We start from the raw sequence: 27,734 nt of genomic DNA on the forward strand, positions 1-27,734 counted from the left end.
TAATTCCGGACAATTTCTTAGCATTTTCCAGGCATTCTTCTAGGCAATGCTTTTTTTTCTGGATTTGTAGTCTTGGCACTCCAACACCAAGTTCACATCCTGGACCATGCCTTCTATTAGTGGCTGTCTGGGCAGTTTCCCAATAAAGCTGCGCAGTTTCAGTATCATTAGTGGGATGATGGTATTCAGTTCCTCTTCCTTTCATTCCTCTTTAGTTTACTATCAGTGCCACTGAGCTTAATGAACCAAACCGCCTGCTCATGCATTAAAAACGGAGATGTGCATTCTGCCATGGGGAAAAAAATGCTCCGTTCTATTTTCTACAGCAGACACTCTTTAGCAAACATAAAGTAGGAAAGGAAGCATGAGAATATTTGTATAAAAGGAAGATGTTAATAAAAGCATTTGCAACTTTCAAATAAGGAATGTACTAATTTTTAACTGTAGAGTGCCCTTATAAATAGCCTTCATTCATAACAATATAAAGTCATTAAGAGTACTCTTGGCAGGGCGCCTCAGTGACTCAGTCAGTTAAGTGTCCAACTCTTGATTTCAGCTCAGGTCATGATCTCATCATTCACGAGTTCAATCCCCCCATCAGACTCTGTGCTCACTGTGTGGAGCCTCCTTGGGATTCTCTCTCTCCCTCGCTCTCTCTCCCCCTACGCTGCTTGCACTCTCTTTCAAAATAGTAAACTTAAAAAAAGAAGAATACTCTTGGTATGAGCTACTGGCATACTTTAGAACTGGTAACGGTAATACTAATATGCTAATTACTAACAAGATATCAGAAATGACCATTAAGTAACAGTTGTAGTATAAAATATAACCCAGATCTTACATTCATGTCACTATTTCACATCATCTCTGGTATTTGAAGCTTAGAATAGAAACTGGCTTAGAAGTAAAAGCACACCATATTGCTAAAATTACTAAAAACCCAAATAGTAAAATCTAAATGTCATTTTCCTATATAACAAGAGTATCTAAAGTTGTATTTTTCCAGAACTAAAAGTCATAACAGTGCTTTTAATAAAGGAGTGATTACATATATAATGTGGATAATAACCATACATTAAGTTATGTAGGTGGTGATCCAAAATTTTGTCTCCATATTTTGTGCTACTGAAGTCACTCTGACATATCAAATCACTAGGACATGGTCTTGCTGAATTTGGCTAGCAAATACCTCTGGCTTTATATTAAACTAATTCATTTTACTCACTTGCATCTCAGTGAAGGGGAAAGTGGAAGAGCAGTTACTCAAAATTGTCATTCTCATCACCTACATGTTCACACAACTTAGTTATGCTATACACGCAGGAAATGGACCCTCGAATTTCAGAGATGTGATTTTTGAAGAAAGGTAGGCCTGAGAAGTGTGTGGATTTTTGATAGTAGCTCAGGCAAAGGAAATACAAGGCAGAGTTCAGAAAGAGAGGGTAGAGAACAGAAAAGATAAACCGAAACTGTCTTGCAATCTTGCTTCATTCTTTTAGTAAACAGAATTTTATCTGAGTTTCCCCAACTAAGAATGCACTGCACAGGGTTTATGAGTTTTCCCAACATTTCAAAGCTCTGAAAAGCAGTCAGGGCTCCTTCTTACGGAAGCTGTGATTTTCCTACAATAATTTTCTATAATTGTGCCAAAGAGCTAAAAATAAAAATGACATAAGAAGTTTCGCCACAGTGAGAATCACAAGCTCAATTGTAGAACTGAGTCATCATCTTCGCGTTTCAGGAAGATATATCCAGGTTAGGAAATTCACTGTGCTGATTGCCTTCCCCCTGCCTGTGCTGGTTGAGATATAAAGTCGATGGTATGGTTATCAATAACTGCTAGGAAGTCTGGCCATAATCGAGTAGATAGCTGTAAAGTACTATCATATTGAGAAAGTAAATGTGGTAAGAACCGTAACAGGCTGAGGTTTATTGAGAAAGTCCTGATTACTGTGCAGGCTGAGTACCTCTGATCTGGGGCCAAGGCTGCACAAAGCATTACAGAATTTGTCGAGCCTTATTTAAACCAAACGTATATCTAGCTCTCTCCCTTTTATTTCTCTTCAGCATGCAGCAGAACATAATTTTTTTGGTTTATCATGAAACTTCTGTCTGTTCCATCCTTTATGTCCTTTGTCAACACTTCTCAAGGTCACGGGGGAGCCTCAGAGAGGAAATACTTGTGTTGATTGCTTCTGTGATGCATATGCCCAAGGGTCCTGCTAAATAAGCCTTTTGTATTTTCAGTGAAGTGACTAAAGGGTGGGGACAGAGGGGCTTGTGAATCCTGTTAACCAGCTGTTCCCCGGAGATCCTGATTCCCCCATGCCCCTGGTTCTTTGTCACCTATTCCCTGATGAAAACAAGAACTTTGCCCTCCCGTTGCCACTACAGAGAGACTAGACACTGGTTCTGGAATTAAAGTAGAGCATTCAGCAGTATAGGGATCCACGTATAGAAATTCTCTTTTCTTTTTCAGCCATGAGACTGCTGCATTCTGAGAAAGAGGCACATGACAAAAAGCAAAGTTCACTCCTGCTGAGACGCTTTTCACCATAACTATGTACCACAGTGGTGGTGGTAAGAATAGTACAGATGCTTCAATTCTATGAAGGTGGAAAGAGACTGTGCAATAGCATGTGGATATATAAATGTATTGATTTTGCTGCTCTGGGTAACAACAGCTTCTTGCTTGTCTTAACAATCCAGTAAACAGAGAGATAAGCAAGAAAACATAATTTATCTATAACATGTAGGGTCTCTATTTTGTATTTCTCCGCACAGACCTGTTGTCTGGTGCATGTATTGGGTTTTATGGATTATAATCTAACTAATGAAAGATGTTAGATGTTTCATATGACAGAGTAAAGGACTTATTTCCTGTGGAGTTATAATCTCACTTTTTTTCCCTTTCTCTGTGGCATCATGATTCTACTCCTCTCAGTCTACACCAATGACAATATTTTTCCTAGCTGCATTTTTTTGGTCAGGTTTTTTTTTTTTTTTTTTTATTAGCATACTGTGAAATAATTTGCATACAGTGAAAGTGTCCCATTTAGGAGTAAAGTTCTATGATTTCACACACACACACACACACACAGACACACACAATGATGGAGTCTAAGATGCCCTTAGTGCTTCCCTTAGCTTGCCTCAACTTAAGACAAACTTATTCCTTACTCTTCGCCCTCGACCTCCCTTTTCTTGGAGCATTTCTTTAAAATCAAAAACAAAAGCAAAACTTGTAAATTCTGTCTCTGTCCTCTTGAGATGTAACTCTTTTCTCAGTTCTTGCCAGTTTCATGATTCAGGGACCTAGTGGTTATCCCTTTGAAATGTACTCATCAAGAAAAATAACTTCCATATCTCCTGGTCTCTGTGGGAAGGGAGGAGCCTAACTCTGATAAGTGCCAATAGGTAAGCACAGCCAGTCCAATCACATTGAGGGAATTCCTTCCTACCATCCTCCAATCTTTTCCCACTGACTCACCCCAGTGCTTAAAAACTTTCCTGCATTTGTTTCAAAGGAGTTAAATGCATCTCTCTCCTACCTATAATCTTGAATAAACTCTCCTTTGCCTTTCTAACCTCATCCAGTGCATTTTTTTTTTTGACATACATACATACAACTACAAGCAAATTCTAGAACATCTTCATCACTCCAAAAACTTCCTCTGAGCCCCTCAAGCCCCAGCTCTTGGCAACCACTGATCTAAGTTCTGTCTCTATAGCTTTACCTTTTCCAACATGTCATAGAAATTAAATCATACATTATGCAACCTTTTACTTCTGTTTTTTCTTTCACTTAACATAATATTCATCCACGTTATAGCATCTATCAGTGGTTATTTCTTTTCATTGTTGCATAGTGTTACACTGTATACTACCACAATTTATCTATGTTTTCAATCCATATTTTGAATTTAAATTTGGCTTTCTTTATTGTATCAATATTTGTCTTACATAAGATACTAAGTATTGTGTTTTCTAGATACATTCTGAATTAAGATTAGATTCACCCAAAAGGTTCTTGTTTTTCCTTTTCCTGTTGAGTAGAAGTTTTCCATGGTTTCAACTAGAAAATATCTCAGGTAATAAATATGCCAATAAGTGAATAAACAATCCAGCCACTTCTTTAAAAAACAATATCAAATCTATAAAATTTCAGTAAAATGCATATCTACAAAATGCTTAAAAATAAATATCGATCTAAAATTTGCTGACATTTATACTATTCATTTGTTCTAAATAGGTATAGTGTCCTAAATATCCATTTAAGTCAAAATTGAGATAATTCAGCCAGAAAATACATTAAAAAAAAAAAAAAGGTTATGTTTATTTATTTATTTTGAGAGAAGGGGGGAGGAGCAGAGAGGGAGACAGAGAATCCCAAGCAGGCTCCACACTTTCAGCACAGAGCCCAATGATACAGGCTCAAACTCATGAACTGTGAGATCATGACCTGAGCCAAAATCAAGACTCAAGATGTCTAACAAAATGAGTCACACAGGCACCTCCAGTAAGTACACCTTAAAGCTGCTTGGTTTCATGGACACAACATGGGAATAACTATCAATAGAACAGCAGCGTTAAATAGTAGAAGGCTGTAAGAACCAATTTGAAAAAAAAAAAAGTATAAACCTCTTCCCTAAAAGTATGATTTTAAAGAAAATTCCTGTTGTTAGATGCAGGCTAAACTCACATACTTAACTATTTTAAGCATATGGATTTCATTATTTTAGAATTCATTATCAAACCTACATGTGTTATGGAATTTCGTTGGCTAATTCATTGGCTAGTTGGGCCTTTTTCTGCTTTAACTGAACTGAGTGAAATTATTTGGGAGATTCTGACCCCTGGGCACCAAGGAATTTCCATCTTCTCTACCTAGAGAACAGATTCTTAAAAACATGTTTGAATGTAGTAGCAATATCCTTGCATTCATCCCAATTTTAAGATGCAAACATATGGGTAACATATTGAAAAAGTAAAATATATTAAGAAAGTGCAAGTAATGAATGACCTTTCCCTCTCTTTCCATATTACCCTATACATCTAACTGGCTAGTTTTCTAATATTAGTGGTCGGTCTGAAACTAATTACATTTCAAATATGTGAGCAGCACTTAACCAATATAAAATTTTAGCCACTTTTTAATGTGTCCAAATTCAGAAAATGTCTGAATTGTATGCAAAATTCAAACTTCTGTACATTACCTGACAAAGAAGTTGGAGTTGGCTGCCACCCAAAATGTAGCTCTATTTCTGTCATTTTTTACCGTGTAACAGTGTGTGTGCAATAATTACAACATATCACCATGTTAGGGATTTATTATTTTATAAAGCAGATAAAAACTAGAAAAATTAATTTCATACTGATCTTATTTCTAAAAAATTCTTAGCAAAATTGGAAAAAAGAAGTTACCATATTTGTGATAAGACACAGAAATCCTCTTTTAAAAAAAAACAGACACATTAAAAGGGTAACGATGTCAAAAACAGTGAGAATTTGGCCTCCATACAAAACACTTTGGGTTGCTGCTTTTTTGAATGAATGCTTATTTGAAAAATATATTAGACGTATATCATTTAAAATTTTGTCTGAAAAGCAAAGAAGAATCAGAAACTTAAAAAATACTTTTACTTCTTTGGTAACAAGTGTGTGGATAATACATATAGACATGCATAGGCCTTTGACACCACTTTTTTTGTTTCCTTTTTGTGTTATTTTCTGACATGCATCTTGTTTATAAATGGGGGTTTTACTTATATTTCAAGAATGTTGATTTTAACATCATTAAATGAATTTTAGCATATTTTATTATCATTCATGGTCTAGGCTATTATTTATCAAAATAAGTTATATGGAAAATAATATTAATAGGTGTTCTTTGAATATGATTTTACAGTCAAATTAATTTACCAGGGAGTAGGTAGAATAATGTAAATAGATTCATTTACATTAAATTGGTTAACTGCATTTATACATTAACTCTACTGTAAATCATGAAGAGAAGTTACTGAGGGAGGAAACTTCTTAAACTCATGGAGCTTATACACCCTCTTTACAAGGCTCAGAGTTTACATCTGTTAATGCTGGGGTTTAGGACTGGGATTTAGGTTAACAGGAGAGGTTGCTGATAAAGTGAAGAAGAGTTGTATTACACTGTGAGTCAGGAGGCTGGTCTCAAACCCTGGATCTGATGCTATCTCTGTGGGAGCATTAGAGCAGTGGCCAAGGGCAAAACTCACAGATCTAGAGTTTCTGGATTTAAATCCTGCCACAGCACCTTATCTGCTGTGTGACTGTACAAGTCACTTGTCTCCTGTGTCTTCCTTTATTCAACTATAACCAGAATCATAGAAGAGTTTACCCCACTGAGAAGTTAATTCAGTCAATATAATCAAGGTGTTTTTGAAGGGTTATTGACAAGTGGTAAGTGGTATGTAAGTCTGAGCTATTTGTTATCAATGGCTTTCAAACTTTTGAACTTGTCCCACAATGAGCAACCCATTTTGTATAAAAACAGAACATAAACACTCAAATATAAACAAATATATACATGTAAAGTAACATTTAATGATTAATGATTACATATAACAGACACTTTAATACTGTTTATTCTCTTCTGTTTACTTCCCTTATTTTCCTTTTTCCTCATTCTAATTTATTCTAACCTGTTTATTAAATTTTGTACAATTTATTCTAATCTGTTTTTTTTTTTCCCATTCCACTAAGAAAAAGCTGGTCCTAAACTTCAGATTGCAAGACTTACTCACTTATCTATAGAACCTATATACTGATCATTAATGAAACTCTGCTTCAGTCATCCTGTCTACCTTTCACATTAAACTTATTAGATACTTCATAAAATTTGAAAAGTTTCAGAAAAGTCATATTCAGACCCTATTTCTAACCTATTTAATATGGATTTCCTGGTGGTCTAGGTTCCAAAAATTTCTCTCATACATAACATGCTGTAGATACCGAACAACCTAGGTTTCTAATAATTCCAAATTTGAAGAAATAAATGGCATTTAAAGAGAAAGTGTGTACTTAATCTATTCTTTTTTAAGATTTCATCCATATTTAACATATGCAACACATACACATAAATTCTAACATACTCTACTGTTTGTTTGAATCTCCTAAAGGAGAAAAAATTAATCTAGGGAACCATTCCTCAATAGTTAGAGTGATTCTATGCCACTTCAATTTGTAAGTTTTAGCATTTTTAAACTCAAAATTATTTACTACAAAGCTAAAATAAAGGCTAACATCAAGTCAAAGGTGGCAATATGTAGTTTATACTACCTATATCACTGTCTATTTAATTGGCATAGATAAGTGTTTCTCAAGCCTTTTAAATAGGTAAAACATTTGATATCTATATCCAAAATTTTATATACTATAGAACAGATAAAAAGACTAGATATAATTCTATCTCCATACTTCACAGGATTTGGTGACACAACAAATGGCATCTCATATGCCCTCTGAAGTAATCACTATATATATTTATAGAGTATAATAATAATAATAATAATAATGTCTATGTTATATAAATATATATAACCAGCACAAACATCCAAAAACCCATTTCAAGTTTGAAGTATCTTACTATACGAATTTCTGTAGCTTACATAAAAATTTAGGACATATTTATAAATCCTATAATGCATACAATTAAAATTGTTTTATAAAATATTAAATATCATCTATAAAAACATTATTCTTTGTAGATATTTGGAAATTAGAGTGAGGATTTTATAATATGAAAGCTTTTGTGAAAAATATCTATTTAATTTGTCAACGTGCACTTCTCACAATAGATCTTTTGACTTTTCATTCAATTTCCCAATCCTTTCAAAGGTAGCTAGAAAGAAATCCTTCAGTTCACAAACATCACAGAGTAGAAGAAAATTTCATTCGTTATTATTTCAGTATTTTCTAAAAAACTGTTAACATTTCCTATTTTTCTATTTTTTTCTATTTCTATCCTCTTTTCACATGTATTTGTATTACCTTCACCCCTCCCAATGTGTCTTCAATGTCCTAAGATATTTAGCATCCCAATAAATTATTTATGGCCATGTCCTCTATGGGACTTTAAATACAAAGCTTTGCGACAGGCTTCCCTATTAGTATCCACAGATATATGCAGAACCTTCTGAAAAATCCACACATCTATGTTAATTCCATATGCAAATGCCTGGGCTGTATTTATCACAACATGCAACCTCAGTTGATTTAGAAAGTACTGTGAGGAAGGGATATTTTTCTCTCATTCTCACAGTCTGATATTATTTATTGTCATCTCATGTGTGGGTTCCATGCCAATGTAACAGATATTGATTTACACCTTTTTGTATTCCACCTTTTGGTTGTTTTGTGATATTTTCAGGATCCTTCAGTGAAAGGTACTATGGTTGTCACTTCTTTGAAAGGCCCTTCTCTCTCTTTGTACGCTCTATTCTCTCCACAAACAGCTGCATCACACTTGTCATTCTGAATGGCAAAGATATCTTTGGCTGATAAGCCTATGCCTGTGGCACACAGAGTGGCTTCAAACAACTAATTAGCAGGAGCTGGGCCACAGCAAGGTTTGGTGCTGTCCATCAAGTATGCAACCACTGCTGACACCATCAGCAAATCTGTCAAATGTGGTTCTTCCTGTGAATAAACCCAAGGCCACTTGCTCTGTGGTGAGGAAGAAATTGGCAGAACATATATAATAAAAAGTAAAGGAGGGTGATGGCCATCCTTTACACAGGGTTAAGTAATGGGGAAAAAAAAAACAAAACCTTAAGTTAGTGGAAAATTCAATAATTAATTTATAGCTGTTGCTGGAATGCAGGGAATCAAACTGAAGTCTTCTCCATAAATTTCCAACAGAACAATTCCCAATGGATCAAGTATATTTATTTATCTTCTGGAAAACACTTACGTGCACTTTCTTAATAATAGGGAGCTACTGGGGTGCCTGGGTGGCTCAGTGGGTTAAGCGTCCAGCTTCGGTGCAGGTCATGATCTCTCAGTTTGTGACTTTGAGACCTGCATCAGGCTTTGTACTGACGGCTCAGAGCCTGGAGCCTGCTTCGAACTCTGTGTCTCCCTCTCTCTCTTCCCCCCATTACTTAAACTCTGTCTCTTCAAAAATAAATATTCAAAAAATTTTCATAAAAAAAAATTAAAAATAAAATAAATAATAGAAGCTATCANTAAAATCAGATTTGCCCACATTTACATACAGATGCAACCCTATATTATATCTGTTACATATATTCATATATGGTATATATAATTATAATATATAAAATTCATTTAAAATACTAAATCTGTCAGAATGCATCTATTAATATGCATATCTGAGTTCACATTCAAGTGTTTAAAAGTTTTTAAACAACAATACTGAACATACATGGAGAAACATTATATAGTCATTGTTGTTAATAATTAAAAGTATATGTAGAGGGGCACATGGGTGGCTCAGTTGGTTAAGCATCTGACTCTTGATTTTGCCTCAGGTTCTTGATCTCATGGTTCTTGAGTTCAAGCACTACATCAGGCTCTGCAGTGTCAGATTCTCTGCTTTGGATTCTCTCTCTAGCTCTCTCTCTGCCCCTACCTAGCTTTCTCTCTCTTTCTCTTTCTCAAAATAAACTTAAAAAAATGTTAAAGTATATGTAGATATTGCGTTACAAGTTTGATAGCCATTGTCATTCTGTATTATGAATCAGGATGAGGTCTTTATAATATATCCAGGAAAGAAGTCTGAATTGAGCAGAGAAATAACCCAGTGGAAATTTTCTGAAACCTGTGACGCCTTCTCCCAACACCTAGGCTCCACACAGGCAATCTTCTTGAGAAACATTCTCATTTGTCCACAACAACAGAGATCCCGCCACTCTTGATGGTTCACCGGCTCATTCAAGTCATACATTAACATTACTATGTTTTCCTTTCCTCGGTTAAATTTGCTCCTGCTATGTGTTCTTGATTCTTGAACGTATCTTAACTGTACCACTGCTTGCACTTTATGGCAACTTGCTGAATATAAAATGTGTCTCCTGTAATATCTGAGACAAAAAGGAGCACGTGTGCCTGCTCAGCATGATGTACTCAGCATATCACATCGCAGAATCTCTAGTATATTGGTTGGATGAATATTTGTGGAAGGCAAGTGGACAGGGATTATTAATGTAGGACTTACAGATTGGTTTCAGCATAATTATGGAAAAGGTCAACAAGGGGAAGATGGATAATTTGTTTCCGCTCCACAGAACAGTCTCAAGATCATGTTTATGGGGGAGAACAATGGAAGGAAAGCCTAGCACCCAATCTCTGGTTATCTGGCTTAGGGGATGTATTTATGGCTCCATTTAAAAACTTAAATCAAACCACATTCAGAAGGCAGAGAGAAATAGTAGAGATTTGGTCAGATATGTGTATTTTTATATTTCTCCACATTGCTAATACCTCCTATAATTTTCAAACATAAGTTCATACTGTGAATTAACAATATTCATATGTTTGTCAAAAAACATCATACATAGGCATTAGACATGAATGCATGTAGTATCTATATACTGTTGTACTATAAATTCCTTGACTTCTTAGTAATTTGTTTCAAATTTATCTATGCTTACTTGGTAGCTAATATGTGGCTATTAACAAAAATTGAAAGATTTAAAGAAAATTCATCCCTATATAATATAAATTGCACATGACAAATACATACCAAGGAGACTTTGCAATCAGTCATTAAGTATGGTTTAAAATGGTAGTCAGCAATTGTCCCAGGATTTGCTAGAAACTGTTTGCAAGGCTAATCTTACATAAAATAGCCTGCAAGTAAGATCTTTGACTTTTCCCAGCTGGGCATGTGAGAACTTAACTCTAACAAGTCTGCAAATCATGGTATGTATTTTGTGTTATTTTGCTAATGTGCAGATTTGGATCCTTCATGCTAAAAGAATGAAGAGAGGAATAAATCCGTATCTAGTGAGTAAGTCGGTCTGTCATGTAGCATCCTTTCTCTACTGACTGTAATATATGCAAAGTCTCACTGTAAGTGACTGAAGTGTAACACGGCTTTTATCACTTTTGTTAACTTATTGCATTTTGGAGGGTAACCTTAGATGGTACTGAGAATTCAAGTATTTTGATATATTGAGAATTATTCCCAAAATATAGAAGTATATATCAATGTATATAATATGCTTGTGTGTGTGTGTATGTGTGTGTATATATCTTAAATATTTTTACCTTTGGGATTTTAGAAAAAGTTGTTTTTATAAAGAAATAAAACTGGCTTATGAATTCATTTAGTATTATTAAGATAATTACTCCCAAATATTAGAACATATAATTATTGCTAAATGATTTGACTATTAATTACATTAACTTAAAAGCTGATACCAACTGTAGTATCTATTCTAAGGGCTGAACACATTTATTCCTTGAAAATTAAATGTGCTTGGGTTACACGACTATATAAAACACCAACGGCAGGAAAATGTAAGTATGTAGTGTAATATTTCATGTACTAGATTCTGTTTATTTATATCCAGACTGTTGGTTAATTAAGTCAAAGTTAATCTTTGATAAGTACAGAAAAGAGAAAAGGAAAGAGGAGAGAAGAAAGAAAAGATCAAGATCAAAGTAAGGCAAAAGAAAAAGGCTTTAGGCTTTATATCTTTTCCTTTTTATTTGAAAGTAATAGATAACGTTATCACTTTGCTATAACTCTATTTGATATTATTAATTTAAACAGGAGTGTTCTAAGCTGTAGTTAACAAACACGGAGAACACTTGTTCTGCTAGCTCTTAGTGTACCTTTGGTTCAGTGAACCCAACCTCAAGGTATATCTGTAACTTCATTTTTAATGGTGGGAAAATTATACTTATCTGAAAGTCTTATTGTCCTATACGAGGTTATGAGTATGAAATGAAAGACACACAAAGCAGTGATAGTCTAATACATTTCAGTTCTATTCTCTTCCCACATGCCCCTCTCACTCTCCACTTGACATATTTTTATTCTGTTAAATATTTCCATCAAGTGACACAATTGGAATGTTCGTAAAGCCAACAATAATTTAACTTCTATTTATCTCTGGCCAGCAAAACCTGTGTCACAAATTTGCATAAAAGGTTAAAAACTTTTCCCTTATCAAAATTGTTTTCCCAGTTTTGGTCTAGAGATTTATAGTAGTGGTCCATCCTGGGATATCTTGATCGACCATCTGCACCCAAGAATTTCACACTTGTGATAACTGCCACATTTCCAAAGTCTGGCGGCTAAAATTCATACTTATTTTAAAACCTTTCCACCAATCTCCCTAACTCTTAGAGGTAAGATTTTCATCTGACATTGATTTTCGGATTTCATTGCTACAAGGGAAAAGTCTTATCTCAAAAATTCATACACTGAACACTAGACCATTCTGTAAAAATACTTTAGCTCAAGCATCAAAAACAGTGACAGCGAACAGCTACTCATACTGAGATGCAGTCTTGTGTGAATTCCAATAACTATGAGACATTTTCCTACAGATTTGCAGAATATAGACACTGAAAGTTCTATCTGCTTGCATCCTATGCTATTTCATGGGTAAAGGGAACTGAACATAATAGAAGGGAAATGACAATAAAATTTATAGATCAAAGAGGCTTAGTAAAGGTAATATGCATTTATGGCATGAAAACAATGTGCACTTATTCATTTCTATGCTTCTATTTTAACCATGAAGGCTTTGTGTATCCAATGACAGAGCTCTGTCATGAAGAGAAAACTTATATGGCAATGCATTTAAATTCCATACCTTATTTAAAATCTAGTTTAAGAAAATTTTCAAATATGAACTATTTTATCTAACATTTGCGTGGAAAATATGTATGCAGCTTGGAAGTAGTCATTAGATCACGCGAGGTTCAGAAAACCTGGATCTGATTCTACTGCTATCACTAGCTAGCTCTGCGACCTAGGGCAAGCTGCTCTACCTTTCTCATCTTCAATTTATTCCTCAGTAATATAAATATATAATCTCTACGGTCCCTTGATGGTCAAATAGCCTGCAAATATTTTTTTACTTAAATACTATCTTAGAGTAGTTAACCTTGTAGTTTCTGAAACTGTGGTGCTGTGGTTTTATTCCAGCTCCATTAATTACAACCTGTGTGAATGCAAGCAACCTCTGTGTGCCTCAGTTTCCCTATCTGTAAAATGGGAATAATCATGGGATTGTTGTCAGAATTAAATGAGCTATATTTTATTTATTTTTTTAAATATTTTTCTTTATTTCTAGGAGAGAGAGAGAGACAGCGTGAGCAGGGGAGGGTAAGAGAGAGAGGGAGTCACAGACTGAAATAGGCTCCAGGCTCTGAGCTGGCAGTCAGCACAGAGCCCGACGCAGGGCTCAAACCCACGAACCCCAAGATCATGACCTAAGCGAAAGTGGATGCTTAAGGACTAAGCCACTCAGGCGCCCCTAAATGAGCTATATTTTAATGATTCAAATATGTAAGCTCTCTTATAGTTTAGCATAACTTAAAGTGGGATACATATTAAGGAAATCATATATAAGCACTTATCAGTTTAATCAACAGTTTTCCTTCTCAGTGGTAAATGAAATTGTAGCATGGGTATATTAAGTTGTTATACACTAACATCTTAACATCATAAATTAGACAAAATTTGGTACTATATATGAAGAGCCTGAAATAATGCCTGCTACAAAACTTACTCCTTAGCTGGTACTAGCATTCCTCTATGAGTGAGGAATTAAAGAATTAAGGAATCTAAGTTAAGCATGACGGACAAAGTCTGATAATTTAAGAATGATTAAAACTTTGCTGGTCATATAGCCTTGGTTTTGTTTTTTATCTAAAGTCGTAATACAAACTTAATAATTTTATTCAGATTAATCAATATTAATTGACAAAAAACATGACTTTCTACTTGAACGGTACAGCTTTATTCAATTAAATAATTTTATATAAAAAGACCTAACATATTTTTTGTTTACCTTAGTAAAGTGATTAAAATGGGAAAGTATAAATTATGAGAAAATTAAAAATTAGTAATATATTTACCAGGCTTACCACAATATTCAATAAAAAGGGGAAAAAAATAACAGCATAGCACAGGGTCCAACTTTGTAGGTTACAAATCATCTTCCATTATTATTTCTCAAAAATGATTAATATTAGATTAATTACTTTTAAGGAACTGGTTACTGAAACTATACCTTTTCTTATTGGTCTATAGATATTAAACATTAAGCAGAAACTCCATCTTGTAGAATGCTTTTTTCAAATTTATTTATCTTAGAGAGAAAGACAAAGAGAGAGAGAGAGAGAGAGAAATACAAGTGGAGAAGGGACAAAAGAGAGAGAGAGAGAGAGAGAGAGAGAGAATCCCAAGCAGGCTCTGCACTATAAGCACAGAGCCTGAAGCAGGGCTCAGTCTCATGAATGGTGTGATCATGACCTGAGCCAAAATCAAGAGTCAAACACTTAAACAACTGAGCCACCCAGGTGCCCCTTATAGGATGCTTTATAACACTCCAAAGCAGGAATTACTTCTGTCTCCAAGTTTTATTTTGTAAGAAACATCAGAGACTTTTTTAAATCTCTCTGCATTTAAAAACAAATGTATACTTAATAAATCAGGTATGATGAAAAACATTTAAACTAATCAAGGACAAAATGTAAATGATGGCTAAATATTATCTTTATCTATATATTCTATATAGTATCATAGACCACTAGCCAGAGATAGGATCTTAGAGATGAAACCATTCAGACTACAATGGGCCTGGAATATGATGCTTAAATGAGAATTTGTGGGATAACTTTTTAAAATAATTTCTTTACTTTCTTTTGTTTATCAATATAACACAGAAGATTCACTTTCACTGTTCTTTGATAATTGGAATAATATAAGTCAACATGATAATTTGGAGTGTCATTTTTTTCTTAACCATGTTCTCTAGACAAATACACCCTGTACAAACCGTTCCTGGGCATTGGGCCTTATAAAATGTCTAGGGAAAAATAAAAATACTATTCACAGAAAACAATTTTAATTTTGGCTTATTTAAATTCTCTACAAAAAATAAGGAAATCTTTGGGATTTCAATGGCTTTCAGAATGTTCTGTGTGGGCTTTGTAAATATTTACACGAGTTTTATTCATGAACAAAACGTATTTATTTATGCCATAGAATAAGTGTTCTTGTGTTATTATTGGATGAAATAAGAGTGACTCATGAGAGAAATTTCCATGTTCTGTACACTTGAAATATGCACACTAATGATGATAAATCAAGAGGTTAAATTATAGTTCTTCTCTCAACTGTCAAGTGATTGAGATTTTGGAGAAAGAGAGAGTAAATAAAAGCAAAATAGGGAGAAGAATATATGCAATAGGTAAGAAGAATGAATAATTAGATCCACACAAAGAAAAAGAAAAATACTTGAAGGAAGTATTAGGAGATAAAACTGTCCAAAATATCACTTTATCTTTTTTCCATCTCAATAAATGGTTTGTTCAAAGAACTTGCTTACTCAATGAAATTTCTAATAATCAAAGTAGTTTCTCTGATCTACATTACTACTAGGAATTTTGAGAACGATAGATGCTTTTACATGGCAAAAAAAAAAAAAAAGTGCAAAAAACCTATATGGGGGCACTTAGGTGGCTTGGTTGTTTAAATATCTGAGTCTCGATTTCAGCCCAGGTCGTGATCTCACGGTCATGAGACTGGGCCCTGCGTCAGGCTCCACACTAACCATCAAGCCTGCTTGGAATTCTCTCTCTCCCTCTCTCTCTCTCTCTGCCCCTCCCCCACCTTCTCTCTCATTCACAATAAATAAATAAATATTTAAAAAACCAATTCTGTACTACTACTAATAATCAAACTGTTTTCAATACCTTTAAGGAAATTGGGGAAAAAAACTAACTTCAATGACAAAACAGATTACATACTAGTAACCACGTATACATATATACATATGCATATTATCTATCCATCCATCATTTATCTACAATCCATATGTTCTCGCTACAGAAATGCGTGAAACAAATATGTATGTGTTAATATTAGAGTTAACTATTGAAACACAATTCCTTAAAAACATTGATCTTAAAAAACTGATCTATTGTATAATGTGAACATTATTAACACTACTGAACTGTAACTCTAAAATGATGAAAATGGTAAATTTTATGTGTTTCATAGCACAATTCTAATAAATTAAAAGAAAAATAATATATTTTTGCAACCCATCCTGTTAGAATAATTGGTACTGGAATAGCCCTTGCAAGATAACCAAAGAAAAGATAAAAGAAAAAACAATAAGATGTGGATCTTCTACTTTTTACAGTGGATGGACTCATTAAGAAAAAGGCAGGAAATTTTTATTTTAAATTCTAAAAATGAGGAAATAAAGAATCAAGGTGAGAAAAGGTAGAGGAAAGAGAAAAGATGAATAAAAATTCCAGTTAACTCATTCATATTAAGCAACATTGTCTTCTGTATCTTCCCTAAGTGAAGAGTATGAAGCAACTCAATCTTTCAACAAATATATGTTCATATATTTTAGATCAGCCAATGAAAACAAATCAATTAAGAATCTTTAAGTACAAAAGAAAGTTGCTTATTACTTTCTCCAAAAATAGGTAATAATCAACACTTTGCAGTCAATGACAGGATCATCGAATTTAGTAGCTGCACTATTAACAAAGAGGAAAAATATTATTGTTTGCTTTTTGTTCTAAAATTGTTTAAGTTGCTTAAAAAAACACTAGTATAAAAATATGAACATAAAATAGGATGGCAAAGAAAAAGTTTATAATCGTTTAACTCAGACTATACACAATCACTAGGAAAATGCAAATTTCTCAGTACTAATACGGTCTCTATAGAGATATGGCATACCTCGTAATGGCTTTCTTCATTCTCCTGAATGTGGAAACCCGCAGAGCTGGGACATTTCTGAGGAGTGACAGGAATATTGTCACTTTTGCTGTGTGAGTTACACTGAAAGAGATTACCAAATAATTGTGACAAACTACTCCACATTCAGGGTGTCTATTGAGACACATGGCTGTTTCCTAAGAGTCTAATTAAAGGAGTACCATTTGAACTAGTAAGCATCTACACGCATGGGCACATACATTAATATGCAGCCTTAACCAAAAAAGATTTTTAAAAAATCCCCAGGAGAAACAAATTGTCAAAATGTTTTAAGTGAAACTAAAGAAATCTCAAATGTAGTTATTTTATTTTTACACTTTCTTTTTTAAGCAATATTTTCTTATTATGCCTATGATTTCAGTAACTAAATCTTATATGGTGCTACTCTTTATGTGACATATTATTCAAGTTCTTGATATATACCATACACATGTTGGCACAGTTATTATTATTTTCCCCATCTACAGATGAGGAAAGCTAGGCATAGAAAATATACTTCCCAAGATTGGGCTGCTACCAGCTTTCTGGGACTAAGCCCCACACCTTCTCCACTACATGCATGGCCTTTATAAATGATACATTTGAAACAGACAAAATTGGGGCGCCTGGGTGGCTCAGTCGGTTAAGCGTCTGACTTCAGCTCAGGTCATGATCTCACAGTTTGTGGGTTCGAGCCCCACGTTGGGATCTGTGCTGACAGCTAGCTCAGAGCCTGAAGCCTGTCTTCAGATCCTGTGACTCTTTTCTTTCTGACCCTCTCCTGCTCATTCTGTCTCTCTCTCTCTCTCAAAAATAAATAAAACATTTAAAAAAAGAAGACTTTTTATTTTGGAATAATTTTAAACATGGAAAAGTGAGAGGAAAAACACCAAAAAAGAATTCCAGGATTCCCTTCATTATTATCTCAAGTATATCAGTTAATTACCTCATTGTTTGTTGGTTTAAGGGAAATAGCAATATGACAGATGAGGAAGAGATGGCTCTCAAACCCAAACTCAAACTTTTTCACACGAAAAACTGTTTTGTTCCTGTCTTCTGTACAAACAGTATCATTTCAATCCATTCAAAACTTACCTCCTCTAGGTACTTTTCATGAGTAGGTAAACAGATAGCAATAGCCATTTTAACTTCTGCTTGCAACCTAAGTAACTTTTAGGTGTGGTCTGTAAAATGCTGCCCTACCAGTATTAATTCTTGGCATGTGCCTAAGTTTGTCTAAACAACTTCACTGTTACTTATGAAGGGCTATCTCTCATATACCTCCACAGTGACTCCCTTAGCTTTCTAAAGAAAAAAGCTTAGACCTAAAAACAGTTCTTTTCATCTGTGATGTTCCTAAACATTTTAATCTTTCAATTCCTGTCCCTAGCCTCTCCTCATATCTTTTCATGCTGTTTAATCTTTTTAAAACATCTCATGTATTATGGAGTTTTTCTCCCTAAAAAAATTTCAGTTCCTGTGGTCTGGCAGTGGCTCTCACCCTTGCTATATATGGAAATCACTTGGGAAGTTTTAAAAAATGCCAATAACTGAGCCTTACCTCACACCAGATAAATTAGACCTCAGTTAAACACATTTTTGTAAATACTTAGGTAATTCTAATGCACACTCAGAGTTTAGAACCCCTAGGTTAACATTTCTTTGTCTGGTGCTCAGGACAATAAATTTTGGCCTCACTCCTGTTTTGACCTAATCTGTTGTTCTTTAATATGTGTTCTCCCTTTTCCTCACTTAATCCATCATATATTGTGTGATTTTTTTCCTCCAAGGATTATATCATACCGCCTCTGAACCTGAAAAAAATCTCGTATTTGTATAATACTTTATATCTTCACATGCAAGATTTTATGTATTATCTACCAGAAACCTTTGCAGAGAGGTAGAAACAGAAACCTTGTTTAACAGATGAGGAAGACAGAGGTTCAGATAGGTTCAGAGCCCTTCGTGCAAAGATTTGCCAAGTTAAAGAATTCCTAAGTGACAAGACTTGGGTCATTTCTCCTCTGCCATGTCTCCCCTAGGGAATTCGTTGATTTGTTTATTGATTCACATATTCTATTTGGCTTGCTTGTTCATTTGTTTTATCATCAGACATTTACTTGAGTGCATGCTACGTGTCAGGATTTTATTGGTTCATTAAGATATAGCATTTAACACCTGTAATAATCTCACACTAGCAGTGAAACATCACATAGGAATAAATAACCATAATGATATGTGAAAATACCACATGAAAATATGCACAGGTGGCCAGGGAGCAAAACAGATAGTACGACTAGACTCTTGGGTTTGATACATGAGAAGAATCTGGAAAGATGATACAACGAAGGAATCGTAGTTAGCACATAGTCACAACAGAATGAAGGGTATTTGGTCTGTAAGCTGCAAGGATTTTGACAGTGCTTTAACCATGGACCCTGTGAGAACTCATTTGAGGACAGGGACAGAAGTTATTAGAGCATTATATTTAACAGTGGATCTGATGACGAGAAGTTACAGAATCAGGCTTAACGTTAAGGGAAGACTACCGAATAACAGGATCGGTGCCTCACAGTGGAAGTGCTGAGGATGAACTTTAGTCACCATCCTCTCTCTCCCAAAACCAATAAAGAAATATAAACAAACTGAGTGTGTCTGCAATAGCACCGTGATGCCTGAGCAAGTCCCTCCATCCCAGCAAGATCTCAATCCTAAGCCTCTCCTGTGTCTAATTCTGGAGCAGCCTGTTTGCAGAGCAGCGAATGGTATCAAAGGAAAAGTTTAACCCACTTTTCCTGGCTCATTTTTTTAAATTTTTGAGTGTTATGATGTAAATAGCCTCTGGGGATTATAAAGCTATCAGCCAGAGAGAAAAAAAGAAAAGAAATTTTAAAATAACTCTATAAACAATATTTTGAGACCAAATATTATAAATAGCCAAAACCTTAAGGAAACAAGTTCTTAAGTGAAGAACAATTTAATCACTATGAATCCGTTCTAACAAGTTTCTATTTCAAGAAGAGCTGTAGCCTGAAATGGAAAGATTTATTATAAATGTCTCAAGATTTCACCCACTAAAATTTTTTTTCTGTTTGCCGAATTTGATATGAATAACTATATAATGAAATATGGTTAAGATGAATTTGCTAAATCAGATTTCATATTGCAGACAAATCACCTGAGAGGCCCAGAGCTCGATAACAACAATCATATTATATGGAAATCACTGTAAATACATTTTACGTTTTAAAATCCATTTGATGGTTTCCATTACCTACGATTCATAGTCTCAATTTAATATGTGGATAAATTTTGCTTGCCCAAAACACCCTTTGTAGTTCTTGGGAAATTGTCATCTGCTACCCAAAGAAATGCCTACTCAAAGAGGAAAAAAAAGAAGAAGAATAGAAAAAAGAAAGAAAATACCTATTCAAACTTGCCTGATCATCAGGAATATTAGCTTTTTCATTTTTGATAGTTTTATAAGAAGGGACCTTAAAGCAATGATATCAAGAGAAAACTATCAACAGTAGCAAAAGCAACAAAAGTTTAATGAAAAATCACATAAGTAAGACATAGCTGTTTTCTTTGCAAAATAGGGTTTTGTTTTGTTTTGTTTTGTTTTGTTTTTACATTTTCTACCCAAGTCTTTAGTAGCAGCAATATGTCCTTTAATTCTACTCCTCCTACTACCTTGTTACAAAATCAAGGTTGTTTGCTAAAATTCAATGACACTGTTTTAAATTTTGTGCAATCATTATAGAGGCAGTAGCCCTGTAATCTGTGCTACAGGTTTCATCAAATAATAATTCCATTTGTTAAAGACTCCCACTGAAAATATTATTCCTACCCATTTTAATAAATTATTTTATGAATAATTGTAAAACATTCTTAAAACTTTTGATTAAAAAGAGCTCTAAGGTTAACAAGATATTGACATTTACAGAAAAGAATTTAAAGAACTGTCTATACTTGGTGTCTTCAACATCTGTCCATTCATTCCTTTGAGGACCCACATGTGTCCAGTGTCACTGAACCCATTCCACTGATGCTGCTCTGTCATAACCACCAGTGGTTTCTACATTCGGAACTTAACGAGTGATTCTCAGGTCTCATCTCACTTGACACAACTGATAGCTCCTTTCTTCCATACATATTCATGTCTCTAGCCTTCCAGGACACCACACACTCATGGTTTTCTTTTAACCTCTTGTGTTCTCTTTCTGGTATCATTTAACTGTTCATGTGGTTGCTGTTGATGTAAAGAAAAAAAAACCCTGCTAAGTATAGAGAAAATGAGGTCTGAGTACTTTCTCAGAAAGTATCCTCTCTGATGGTGTTCTCCACAAGTTCCTAAAATACTTTCTCAGATAGACACATGACAATTTCTTATTTATAAGCGGACAAGAGAAGGACTTTTAGAATATTCTTAAACATGCTTACTTCAAAAAACATATTTTATGAGTATTTCTAGAAACTGATGAAAATTTATAGTTTAAGAGATCCATAGTGTAGATTCTTACTGTTTCTGGAAATGTGGTCAAATCAGTTACGGTCCTGAAACCTACTGTGTTTCAAATTAGGAAGCCTAGCTATTGACAGCCTTCTAATATCTTCTCTCTATCTTTCTCCAATGGTTTATTTTCCTGTCTTCATCAAATATAATTGGAAAATAAAACTAACATGCTCATCAAATGGTGGTGAACACAAAGGTATTCAGCTTGGATAATAGGTATTTTGATTTAAATTTGGAGTACTTGGGTGGCTCAGTTGGTTAAGCATTCGACTCTTGATTTTGGCTTAGGTCATGATCTGGTGGTTTATCAGATCGAGCCCCACGTGGGGCTCTGCAGGACATCATGAAGCCTGCTTGGGATTCTCTCTCTTCCTCTCACTCAGCCCCTCCCCTGCTATCTCTCCTTCTCAAAATGAATAAATAAAATTAAAAGTAAATAAATAAAACAATAAAATAAGATTGCAGTATAATACATTTTAAATAAATTTTAAAACCAAATGCCATATAAATACCTATTTAAATCACAGAAATATAGATGGCCAGAATACATATCAATTTCAAGTTAGAGATGAGAAAAAAGATAGACCATCAAAGGAATGTCAACTATACCTGTAGTATACAGGGAATCTGTCTTATTTTTTTTTAAAAAATTGTTCGGGGGCACGTGGGTGGCTCAGTTGGTTAAGCGTCCAACTCTTGCTTTCAGCTCAGGTCATATTCTCACAGTTCAGTGTGTTCGAGCCTCACAAGAGGTCCTGAGCCTACAGTGAGGAGCCTGCTTTTGATTCTCTCTCTCTCTGTCTCTCTCTGCCCTTCCCCCCATCTCTCAAAATAAATAAATAAACTTAAATTTTGTTTTGCCAGTCTCTTTAAAAAGAGTATTTTTTCTTTAAAAATGGGAGACAGAAATATCACAAAATATTAACGTGTTAATTCTGGGTACCAGAGACCTAGGTATTTTCCTTATTTCTCTTTACTTTTTCTAAATTTTTCAAATACCTGAATATGAATGAGCACATAGAAAAGGGATTGGCATGGTTTTGTTGAAAATTTCAACAAGATTTTTGATAATGGCTGTAAAAGAGTTTTAAAAGCCAAAAAAATCTTGAAATTGTGCATCTTCAGAAGTAAAGACCATGTAAGTGTTAGGTGCTTTCTGATTTGGCTCAGGGTCAATTCTCCCCTTGTCAGAAGAGAATGTCTTTCGAAAGCCAGGTGAGGAACATGCTAATTTTTCCTTTTCTGGTCCTAAAGAATAAAGGTCTTTCTCTACTTCCTTTAAATATAGTTTTGCTTTTTTCACTTCATGAGGGAACATGATTATCCTGTTGACAGTTTATCAGGAGTATGTAACATAATGCCTGCAGCAGTGCTAGGTGTCTTATAAGTATTTAAAGTGAAAATTTTAAGTGATGTAAAAGGATAAATGAATAAAAGCAAGACGTTACAGTGACTTATATTCACCTATGTTATTTTGGCTTCTAACTCTCTAGGAGATCACTTCTTTGTAGCTGTTCTCTTTTTTTGTTGGTTTAGTTTGGTTTTTGGTTTTTGTTCCCAATAGACACATCCATTGCAATTAGCATCCCAAAATTAGCACTTTGACTCACAGATGCTATCACAAAAATAAGGTGCACTAGTAGCACAGACTGAGAGTAGCTGTGGTAGAAACATTAAACAAAGCAGTGGTTTTTAGTCTTCGAGCTTTGTTTCTCCAACTGGACCCTTAGAAACTTCTGGCAGGAAGCAACTTCCTCACAGTAATCTCTTACCTGGGTGAATAAATTTGAAGTTGCCTACCATATACATGAACACATAGCTTCTGTTCAATGGCTGCGTCCTGCAGCATTTCCCTATGAAGAGACTTTGCCAAGTGCAATTTTGATCCTTCCCGGGCAGCACAGCACCCCGCTAGCAAGTGGACTAGGATCTGCTTCAGAACTCCCAAAACTGACCTATAACCCTTATCACTTTGAGTAAATTTTCCTCCACCCCTCTCACAATCTCCATTCCACCCATACCTGCTTTCAGTCCAGAGACACCATCTCCTTTCTTCTGGATGTCTCAAAATTACCTCCTCCTCTCTTTCAATAGCACTTTTTTTTTTGTTCCCTATCCCAACAAGCTTTTTCATGTTTAATCCAGGTATGCAGAGAGACTAGCCAGAGGGAGGTGGTCACTACTGCTCAATAAATAGCAAAAGTTGACTGTTCCATGTGGGATTTATGAGAAAACAAAAGATGATTCTATGTAGTCTTTCGCCACAGGCCAAACACCTTCAATTACAGTTCCTTGTGAACAAATGAAATTAACCAATTAAAAAATGTATTTATTATTCTGCATTTTGTCGTTGCAAGTAGATCGTGTTTAAAGCATTTGTAGAAACTTTCCCTCAATTTATACTTTATGATACACTAAATGAAACTCATTTGTTCCCAGTCAACATACAAGGAATACTTTATAGCCCCCCCAAAATTTTAACAAATCTAAGTTAAAAGAAGATTGGAAAAAAATCTTAAGAATATGAAAGTAAAGTCTGAGGAAATTCAGTAAGAGGTCAACCACCATATGAAACATGTTATCTTTTTTTATTTGTTTAGAAATTTCTCTCTCCTACACTATTCCAAAACTTAATGGTCTCTATCACCAGCTGGCTGACATTTTTCAAATAATTCTAACAATTTAATAAAATGTATAGGTGCCAAGTACCGTAACCAAGAAATGGCTTTCTTTCAATGTGTTATTGCTTAAGTAATATTTGAGAGCAATCTATTGCCATAAATACCTTTGATTACTACAAAGTTTTAGCAACTCTGTATATTGTCTGTTTCTGAGAATGCCTTTTCAGTTGATTTTCCTTCTATGCTATGACTTTCGAGGCTTTTCTTAAGGGGCTATTCACAAATGCAAAAAAGAGATAAAGATGGGTAGATAGAGATATATTCCAAAAATAATCATTCAGATTTTATACAGGCTGCTTTAGGCTGAATTTTGTCTTCTTTTGTCAAAAAAATATATAATGAGAGTGAGAAGAAAGAGAAAAATAATTTTTAAGTTTTGTAGAATTTCTGACAATTCAATTAAGAGTAAACCAATAACGCCCTTCGGCAAAACTCCTCGGCAGGCTCCCTCTAAATAAACAGAAGAGCAGAGCTCTGTGAACTGAAGATTCAGTGTGTCAAAGCTATCTCAAGGTGCCACAGTGCTGGGTACATGGAATGACAACATTTTGCTAAGTAACTGAATACATAAATAAGCCCATACATTTTCTCACATCTGGCTGTAAATTCTTCATGAGCAATTACTACCAAGCTCTCTAACTTAACATTAGATAAACTGGATACAATTTCAAGTCATTACTCACGAAGGACGAGCAATGTAAAACCACCTTTATGAGGACCACAAATCGTAGCTGCCCTGTGCACATTACAACACTTCTCTTTAAATGCTTTCTGGATATTATGTTATATTAGAGTTTTATGTACCTTTTTTGAACCAGTTGGTATGGGTAGGTATAGAAATAAAATTCTTCAAAAAGTATACTTCAAACACTAGTGTTCTCTGCTTTAAAATTTCTCCATTGGTCCCCGCTTTGTACCTTGCTGTAAAGTCATTTCACAAGAGCAATAAAACATTGAAAGGTTTCAAATTACAAATGCATTCCATGTTCTATGGTTTGGGCAAAGACCTATTAATGCCAGTTGACACTGCACATTGTAACTTAATTATGCATTTAAATAAATGATGCAGGTAATACAGGCTTTTGCAACTCCACATACTCTTAAGGGAAATGTTAACTTCTGTCCAAACATATTTCATACAATAAGAGACATTTTCAATATTGGGATTGATCAGGGTTATTCATGCTACATTTTTATTCAAGGCAACTGTTTTGGAGTTTGATGTAGTTCATTTAAGTTTATTTCATTATACGTTGTATTAAAATCCCTGAGACAGGGGATCTGAAAGGGTACCAAATACGCAGTGCTAAAACCAATTTATTAGAAAACAACAGTATTCATTTATAACATGTTACGTTAACCGCCATTGAAATGCACAGAAAAGTTATAGGAGCCTATGATGTAGCAGAGCCCTGGGATACAGTGACGGGTTTTCCATCCCTGCAGAGATGGCCCATTTGTGAATTGCATGTACATGTGTGCACACACACCATGGTTGTAAATACATGTTTCATGTGAGTGATTCATATATTTTTATAGAGATGACTGCATACATTTGTATATGAAGGAGTATTTCTTTATTATACAGAATTACTTTCATTAATATTATAAGTACTATATTTTTCTAAAAGGTTTTCCCCTCAAGTATATAAAGCATATACTTTTTGATAAAATTTTAAATGTGCTATAAATAAACCACATATTTTACTATACTAAATTAATATATGTAATGTCTAACACAAATGCTTCCTGGAGTTTAGGGGTAAAATATTTCTGAAAAATAATCCTATCAAGAATTATATTTTGAAATTCCTGTGGTAAAGAGAGAAATTTTTAAAAACCTGGACTGAATATAATTTCCAATAGTAGGACTATGTCTATTTATCATGAAAATGCTTTCCAAAAATATTTACCATAATATTAGTCTTGTATGACAGTCTTTAACAACAGCCTTCAAGTCAACCTTAGTCAAAGAAACCAGATAATGAATTTAAAGATTCAAATCTAGACTATTTTAAAGTGAATTCAAAATTCAAGGCTGTGTCAAGTATTTGAGTATTATTTTTTCTAGGCAAATTCTTAAATAAGTTCAGTGGTTTATTATACTTCTCTTCCTGGAAAGTTTTCTAAAACAGACCTGAAGTTGGCACCTATGCTTTTAATAACATATACGGAGAGAAAAAGAGAGAGAGTGAGCACACTATGATTCTTTATGGTACACTAATAACAAATGCTATCTCTTGAATATATAATTTTAAGATGTAATTTTGTAAGCTGAGTTTTTGAGTTTTGATTTTAATTCATTTATGCAAATTGTACACTATCTAAATTTGAGTGAAAATTTCTATCTCTTTAATGATTTACAGTAAAAAAGATGTTCAAGAATGCACTGGAAAGTGCCACTTGGTCCTTGGGGGACTTAGATTTGACTCTTAGCCTCACCACCATCTGACAGCATGTCTTTGCTTCAGTGTTTTTATCTGTAAAATAGGAAGTCTAGAGGTTAGATCTTCTCCACCTCTCCAAGTAAAACTGCAGCACACACCTGAGATGTTTAGATACGTTACCCAAAACTTAGCACACTTTTTATTTCCAAATACCAATCTCTAAATTGAGATCATCATAAAATGGTGTAAATAATTTACTTGATAAAGAACACTGAAGGAAATTAGAAACTTTACCACAGATTCCATTATAACCATTTGCTCTCATCTTGTTGGTAGTTTTGAAAATGTATGTGGTTGTATTAAAACAAAAGGAAAACTTTTAACTCTCACACCCCATATACATCTTTTTATTCATGAAGAGAAAAAAAAAAAAACATTATCAAAAGCCTAAGGTTTATCGACTATACTTCTACTTTCTATGTAGAAAAAGAATTGGTGCTTTGGGTAACTTCTGAAATACTTTAGAATATTTAGGGCCAAATTAAAGAAATTAATCACAGGATGTTGGATGGAAACTCTTCAGCAAGTCTGGAATTTATTTAGCTGTGAATGTTTAAAAGGCTAGAGCATTTTTAAAATCTATTTTTAAAATTAAAGTTCTATGTATTTTAAGGAACAAAACTAAGTCACATGAGAAACATGCTCACTTTCAAGGACTTAAAACTGGTCTTCTTATAGGTTTGGGCTGAGAATCCCTGACGGAATGTATTTTCACAAATAAGGAAATATCTGTAGATGTAGTCGCTGCTAATAGAGTACATGTTTTGAATTATTTTATCTCAGAGCACCAAACTAAAATCACATTGCCAAAACCACTTTGCTCTTTATCTTTAATCCTCAGGTCATAGAACTGTAACACTTAGATGACTCTCTAAAACACTACCACTGCCTTGATTTATCCTCATGAAGTTGTTCCCCTGGTGAAGGGAGGTATAAAAATGAACCAGAAATAGATTAAATATTCATATAAAAATTCATTTTGAAAATTTATATTAATAAATATGAAGCATAACTGGGAAACATTTATTTTCTAAGAAAATGATAAAACATATAGCTCAATACTCTCTTTAAGAAACATGTTAAATGAAGGGGCACCTGGGTGCCTCAGTTGGTTAAGCGTCTGACTT

At 34.3% G+C, this 27,734-nt stretch overlaps 1 protein-coding gene across 3 annotated transcripts in view; it reads right to left on the reverse strand.

Moving 5' to 3' along the window:
- Positions 1-27,734, reverse strand: part of PCDH9 (protocadherin 9) — a 919,950-nt gene that overhangs the window by 558,216 nt on the left and 334,000 nt on the right. For 2 of the 3 annotated variants that reach the window (XM_077767850.1, XM_077767848.1), the window contains exon 2: positions 16,946-17,047. The exons of the other annotated variant lie outside the window; for it this stretch is intronic. In XM_077767850.1, coding sequence (XP_077623976.1) covers positions 16,946-17,047 — 102 coding nt within the window. The remainder of the gene's footprint in view (positions 1-16,945; positions 17,048-27,734) is intronic. 3 annotated transcript variants of the gene reach the window in all.

The sequence above is a fragment of the Crocuta crocuta genome, unplaced genomic scaffold, assembly GCF_008692635.1.
Source record: "Crocuta crocuta isolate KB4526 unplaced genomic scaffold, BGI_CrCroc_1.0 scaffold115, whole genome shotgun sequence".
In the NCBI taxonomy this organism is placed as follows: Eukaryota; Metazoa; Chordata; class Mammalia; order Carnivora; family Hyaenidae; genus Crocuta; species Crocuta crocuta.